A 7,500-nucleotide genomic window follows, 5' to 3' on the forward strand; every position below is an offset into this window, starting at 1 on the left:
TGATCAATTTTTGGGGCCCGAAATTGATTTCGTTGGTTTGGTCGGTTCTCTTATCCTCCATCTCCGGCTTCACTCGAGCTCCGGGCCGGATACAGAGGAAGAAGATCAAAAGCTTTAGCACAATGAAAGAGGAGAAACCAGGGAACAGAAACAAACAACGCATCCCGGATGGCTTTCCGGGCGCTTCGAAGGCGTACTTCTCTTCTAGAAGAAGTTCTTAAGAGCGTAAAGCCGTTCGCATTACTGCTCCCGTTGCTCTTCGTTGCCGTTGCGAACATGCAAATCATTCACTTTAATCTTCCAGCCGTTTCGGGAGTTTCCGGGAATGCTAGGCACGAGCCTGCCCTGGTGAAGCTAGATCGGCAACCTACGCACAACCGAGCACTCGTCCCTAAGCACTAAGCGAGTGAGATGAGCTTTTCCTAGGATGAAGACGTTACCGTTCCACGACCACAGCTCTCGCCTCCCAGTCTCTCGTCGCACAGAGAGAACAACCGGCAGAACATGAGAAGCAGCAGTAGCAGAGCAAGTGTTACTATTCCGGGCGTTCCATAGCCCTTCCTTTTATTCTTCTTTTTTGTATGGTAAGCCACCAATAACAACGGAGAACCGCCGGGAACATAACGAAACCGGAAGAAACGGGGTCGCTCCAATAAAGGCCGCCATGCAGAACGCACAGGATCGATAAACGGATTCCGCGTCGAGGAGTGTTTATCTCGGCGGCAGCACTGTGGCCCGAAGGCCTATAAATCCACTCAAAATCCTTGATCCCTTTTCAGGGCGAGTGCGTTTTGCCACACAATCCATCAACAAATTCGGTAGCCATCGTTGAACCGCGCTCGAAATAGCCCGGGGAGAGGCTGCCGTATGTCGTGGGTTATTTCGATTGTTTCCGATTCGATTTTATCGATGGAACTAATGTGTGGTTTACTATTAAAACAAATTAGTGCCATTATTTCAAGAATCTTCATTTTTCTCTGGAAACTTGATAATGCTATGTGAGGAAATGAAGGACAAACGTTCCAGCAACAAAGATAACGGTCACTTCAAGCCCGTAATCCAGCTCCAGAAAAAAAGAGTATCATCGTAAGTGTGTTTGTGAGACAGCGAAATGTGCACGGAGTGTTCCAGAGGATCATGCTCTGGATCTGGACTGCCTGGCCCACTTCTTGTGCGCTTCTACAAACTCCTAAAAACTGCCGAGTAATCTCCCGGTGCAAACTCCGGTACGGAAAGGCAAGCGTCATCGCGATAGCAACTCAACGCCAGAGCTGCTCCGGATCGTGGCGACAACCGCCTGTGGCCCGAGGCACAAGACAACAGTTCCCGCAAGAATCCGCAAAATTGAAACCAAAACTCGGGTTTCTTGTTGCCCTCGGTTCATTTCGGTGGCAGTTGCAAGACTTTTGTTTCTTGCGCGAACCCTCGCTACGTGCCATTTTTCGTAAAATGTCACGTTTTCGTTGCAAAACACTCCCAATGAGCTTTGCGCGGAGCTGCGGAAATATGTTTATGAGCGTGCTGAGCAATACTAGCGCGTTCTTTAACCCTCGCCGGAGCGTGCCGTGCATTTGTGGGACGAGTCTTATGGACCACGGACCGCAGGTCAAGTATTCCTCCAATTAGTTGTGCTTCCCGAAAACATTATCATGATGCTTAAGCTCTCGTAGCGCTCGTAGCTTTTATCGGTACGAAATTGGAAGCCCACAAAACGCAAAATGAATATCTAACGCGACCTAAACGTTTTATCTTGGTTACCAACGCACGGGGCAGGCAGCGTAGCTATCGATTGTAAATGAATATCCTAGATCGTGAGTCCTAGATTTGACTAGCTTGGACAAGCTACTGTCCAAGGCAGACGGCGACCTGCTCAACCTTTTCATCGGACAAAAGTTTTTGGAATGTGAAAACCAAAAACTCTAAAACCGATCCACATATTACACTGTGTCTTCCCGATATGCTTCACTCTCCAGCCAACCAGCCAGTGGCTGCAGAACGCTACTGCAGTTTGTAGCTACGCGGCTGCATCCACAGTACAGTGGCTAACGGCATTCTTTCCGGCCTGGAGCACAAACTCCATTACCGTCGCCTTCAGTTGCCTTCCCACCGGAGGTACCCATTGCCCAAGATGCATTCTCGTTGGACTGGGCTGGGTTGCGCGATCGCTGACCTCGCAGAACGCAGGAGTTATGCAGCAGCAGAGCGCACCGGGAGAACGTGAAGCATCCGAGCAATTTCCTTTTGCACTGCCGACGACCATACCAGCGCTCGACAGACCGTTGCCGCCAATCGAAGGTCTCTCGGAGAAAGTACAGTTGTGTGTATGGCCATGGCGAAAAATTTAATCTACATTTATGATGCCGCAGCATCGACCTGGCCGGTTCTGCTGCTGGGTGCGTACATGTTGGCGTCATTGTCGTCATCGATGGGCATACTGCCAAGCGCTGCAACTGCGTTCCCAGCGGAGTAGAGGGAAACGGAGCCCAGTTCCGTATATCACCTTTAGGGGTAGCGAATATTCTGTTGTAATATACAGTGAGTGGGTCGTGCGCATGGTTTGTTTGCTGATAAGCAGTTTGCAGGCACTGATAAGTAATAGGAAATGAGTCAGAATGTGTACAAAACATACGTATCATGCAGAGCGATTTTTAAATGATACTTTAACACACAATTGGAAAAAGATAAAAAATTTGTAGCTCGAATGAGCATCAAAAGAGGACAAATACTTTCACTTGGAAGAACTTCTAATATATTCTATCTTTACAACAATAAAGCATTCACATTTTCTAATGAAAAAGTAAAGAGCAGCTCAACTGAGACATAATGTCCAACAAGTGAAATAAAATTATCGCTCTATGAGAACCGGAACCCGGAGATTTATAATGAATAAAATAAAACAGCCTCTCAAAACTCCAATTAGGCAAGTTCCAGTTAGGGTTACAATTTCGATTACCATGTCGATGCAACTAATTTCTTAATATTTTTTTTCCGAAAGGCTTTCCTTTACTCCCAAATAGTCACTGTTAATCCAGTTTGACCCCCTGCACAATACATCGCTTCATTCACACTCAAACCTGACGTTTGCCGGAAAATAAAATGACGCCTCCACTCACTATTTCATGTTCGTGCGAACGAAGGCACCGGGTGGCGTAAATAAATCTCATCATTGCCAGCCGCCTAGTGGCCGCCCGCATAACCAACTTCGCCAGATGCGTCATCGACATCGGATGCAGTATTGTTGCAACGTTTCCCTCGCTTGAAAACAATAGTTCAGCGACATGGCGATAACGAGCGTATTACTAGTAGAGCGCTCGTCCGACTTCCGCGCATCCCAACTGCTAGGCCTAGGAAGGGAGGTCGACTACCCAAGGTCCAACGGGGGATGGCGATCTTGAACATCACTCTGCCGGAGCTGCCGCGTGCCGGTTTATGGTTGATTTTGTAATTTATTTCCTACTTCCTCGACAATTCATTGTTTCCCCCTTGATCAGCTCGATGAGGAAGCCAGAGCGGTGTCGGTTATGCAGCCGTGTGCTGCGAGGTTTGCGTGTGAATGGTGGCCAAGTGACCATCAAGTATCAGAGTCGGAACAAAGGGAACGTTCAATCAGCATCTTAAGTACCACTATCGCTCCAGAAGGTTGACAGAGACCTCGATTGGTGATTCACCAATTCAATGCGACGGAAACTTCGCTTAAATCTCTGCTCCAGACACTTAACTTTAGATTACGGTTCCCTTTATGGAAGTACATATTTTAATTCTAAAACATACGCAACCCATAAACCTGAAATAAAGCCTTACATTTTGCATTTATAATGCCGTTCGAGGTGCCACAATGGGGCGGTATGGGAGAACCATCGATAATCCTCTCCGGTGATGTATGAATAGCCGTCTGTGATGCAGCAATGAGACCCACCCCGTGCGTGCTTACGAACGATCCACAAGTTCACCTTTCGCTCATAGTAGCGAATCACGAAAGCACGCCTCTCGGGTGGCTACACTGCGCACTACCAAATGTCAGACGTACCATCAGGAGTTGCAGTAGGTGTCCTTGGCCTCTCTGCATACTGCTAGTGTACAGCTTATCGACATCACAATGCGCTAAGGAATTAACACACCCGCAACATTAATCTCTTTTACCTCTGCCGTTGGTCTAGAGTTTAGACTATCTGATCGTTTTCATTTCGGTACACTTTATACTAGAAATTAGAACATTAATTAGAACCCACCCAACCCACCACAGCATCTTTTCGGGATACCGGACGAGGAAACTAGTAACATTAAATTCGATCCAAAACCATCCATCATAAGATGGGCTACTCGTAAACTAGCGAATGAGAAATTACTTTCCAAACTGATTACGATTAGAACATCGAGGGCTCATAAGCACTTCGGTTAGTGAGAGTGATTAAGGTCAGTCACTACGATCGTGAGATTGTTCCATCTTCGGACGATGAACTACAGCAAATGATACCTATGTCCTCGGTAGATTAGATAATGAGTGAGTGATGAAAGGATGATTCAAAAGGTTAAGGCGTAGGTTAGTGGAGGCCGCAACAGCTAGTAGCGACTCGTTTCGCTGATTAACTAACTTGATTACAAGACAAACTAATTAGCGCCCGCTTTCGAGAACCGCAAGAAGGGATTAACAACAGAAGAAGGATCGGGACGGGGGCCATGCTGCCAGTTGTGAAACGGAAGGAAAAGTACTTACAGCTGTCATCCTCATCGAGGAACGTGTGTCCCAAACAGATGGCACCGAAGATTCCCAAAAACTGTACCACAGTTGAATGAAAAGAAAGTAAAAACAAGTCAGTTAAAGCCGTGGCTAAATGAGTTCCGTCGTCAGTTCCGCAGTCCGGCCCCCTTTCGCAACTTACCGCCAGCGCGGCATGGAGGCCCGAATGCGCCACCTCCACGATGTGGTACTCCAGCAAACATCCTTCGACCCTGTCGGGCCGGGGAGGCCGAAACGGATCTAGGGTGGTGGAGTTGGGTGAAAAGATTGCCCGGCAACCGTAGCCATTCTCCTCGAACCACGACACGCTCCCCGTGCCCAGGTTCAGTATATCGCTATCCTGCAAGTAGAAGGAACGAAACAATCATCATCAGCATCTACATCTCAAGTGATCATACTTGGTGGATGTTTCAAGAATTTTTTTTTTTGGGAAAAGGAAAAACGCTGCGGATACTTTGCAGCTGCTAAATCACTCTCCGGTACTGAGTGGCCCTCTACACTCGAAGGTCACATTTTTCTGTAAAAAAAAATCCACCGTTTCCGCCCGGTCAAACCAACGAGTCGATCGAGCAAACTGTTTGATTCACGATGGCAGAGGGTGTCGTAAAGTTAGACCCAAAAGTTCTCATCCACAAGCGTCATGCAGCAAGACAACTTCCATATGGGGGTATGTGATGTCGATGGCCAGCAAAATGTTTTTTCAATTTCCCCTAAAGCACTGGGGAAAATTTGGGAGCATACAGTAACGGACCGAACAACAACATAGCGGTTGGGTTTGCTTAATTTTTTTTTTCTTAAAAGTACCTTTGAAAAACCTTACTTTAGTTCAATTTTTATAACCGTTGTGACGTTATAAAATGACATTCAATAAATCTAGGAGATCGCAAGACGATAGCTTAATAGTGCTTATTAAGCTGTTAACATGTCCGTCCGTGAATATAATTCAACGACAAGGATTTTTGAATAATTAACATATGTTTTAAAGATGATGATGTGACTTCTAAATGTATACAACCTTTAGTTCAACTCAATATATAATCTGGTTTTTAAGTATCAATTCAAGGGGCAAGGAAATCGATTTCCCAAAAAAATAAATTAAATAAAACCCTCAACCGAATGCATCACGATTGAGTGGCAAGAACGCATGACCATATCTCGCAAGAAACATCTGCGCTACTCGCTTCCCTCTCTTTGCGCAATATTAATCAAAAGTGAATAAAACCGCTGGAAAATCAAATCCATTTCCCTTGTTCGTTAAAATGTTGCTCGCTCGGAAATGGTTCCCACGCGCGTGCGACACTCCAGACAACACGTCGTCGTCATCGTTCGCCATCATCATCATCATCATCATCATCATCGTCACCATCACTCCTACGTCAACATTTGTCTGCAGCGCGTATTGGACCGAAAGGACCTTCAAACGACCGTACGACGGACGCTTGGTCGTCTGTGACGTAACGAAGACTACTTTGCGGCTCAGCTGTGAGCTTCAACTCGCCTCGAATCGAATCGAATCGGTCCGCTGGGAGTGGTCCGGTACGGTTCGGTTCGCCCGTTGCCTTGGTTCTGCCCTGTCTGCCACTGGAACCTCGAGCATCCACCCTGTGAGGCTGACGTTGCTTTCCTCCTGCTTTGACTCAACGACCGACGACCTCCGTCGTCGTCTGGGTGGACCGTCGTCGATCCGTTGTCGACTACATAGCCGACCGGGTCAAGGTCGTCGGAATTCCGCAGCGAGGCGTCACCTTCTCTCGCTCTCTTTTACGCTCGCGGACTTTTTTGACATTCTTTAGTGCAACGGTCGTCTCGTTCTGTCCCACATGCTGGCCGCTTATATACCTGCGTCATGCAGACATGCAGCCAACAGAGAAGGCCAGGTCGCTTTACCGGTTAATGGAATCACAGCATGATGGAAGCAGTCGAGTCTTTTTTGGACGGGGGTCATATGACCATAACAAGATCTCCCCAATACCTGGCGAGAGATGTATTCCAATTACGGTGTGGTATGCTGGCAACACAACAATGATGCGAACGAGCTTCTGCAACTTGCACATATGCTGGTGTTCTGTTGTGCCAGCTCGTCTAACCAAACACACACACACACGCAGCGAAGAGGGCATGCAGACGCCTGATGAAGCTCTGAATGTCTGGAGCTTCCACCAACTCGGAACCCAATCTCCAACAAGGGTCTAGAAAGTAGCAGAGAGTGCTAGGCCGATGGCGAGGATGCAATTTCCCGATCGTACACATTCCGCTAAGTAATGGAATGGTAATGGTATGAATACCGGAGTTCCAGTGTCAACCGGCAAAATCTGGTTGGCATGATTCCAAATGGTTTTTTGGCCAGCTTTTACGCCACGAAACTTTTACGCTTGGGCCAATGAACCTCCATCAGCATCGTCGTCAGCGAGTGCTTCAAGAAGTTTACCAACAGCGAACCCCGGGGTAGACACATGTCTAGACACGAGATAGTATGCCTCGATGGGTCTCAAAACAGTGAACGATACACGGTTGGAAGTTGGGTCCTGGTACCCGTATGCTGATAGCATTTATCGGCTAATGAGATTAGTGTATACCACTTTTGCCGTTCGTTTTCCGGAAGAACCGCACCAGCACTGTTGGCTTGCGGTCGTGGGGAGCAGATTGTCTCGCGATAGAGACGTCATTTCCGATCGCAGATACTTTTGCAGAGGAAGCAGATTCTAATTATAGGCTGAGAAAAGATCAACGAGAGGCGACTGCAAAGTGTTTACCAACTTTGA

The 7,500-nt window shown here is 47.3% G+C and overlaps 1 protein-coding gene across 6 annotated transcripts in view; it reads right to left on the reverse strand.

Annotated features, from left to right (window-relative positions):
• LOC125957313 (sodium/potassium-transporting ATPase subunit beta-1-interacting protein) overlaps window positions 1-7,500 on the reverse strand; it is a 44,123-nt gene that overhangs the window by 10,417 nt on the left and 26,206 nt on the right. For all 6 annotated transcript variants that reach the window (XR_007469225.1, XR_007469223.1, XR_007469224.1 and 3 more), the window contains exons 4-5: window positions 4,881-5,078; window positions 4,715-4,775 (exon numbers count right to left, since the gene is read on the reverse strand). Coding sequence is in view for 3 of the 6 variants with exons in the window: in XM_049689934.1 (XP_049545891.1) it covers window positions 4,715-4,775; window positions 4,881-5,078 (259 nt within the window). In the remaining 3 variants the exon portion in view is untranslated. The remainder of the gene's footprint in view (window positions 1-4,714; window positions 4,776-4,880; window positions 5,079-7,500) is intronic.

The sequence above is a fragment of the Anopheles darlingi genome, chromosome 3, assembly GCF_943734745.1.
Source record: "Anopheles darlingi chromosome 3, idAnoDarlMG_H_01, whole genome shotgun sequence".
Taxonomy (NCBI): domain Eukaryota; kingdom Metazoa; phylum Arthropoda; class Insecta; order Diptera; family Culicidae; genus Anopheles; species Anopheles darlingi.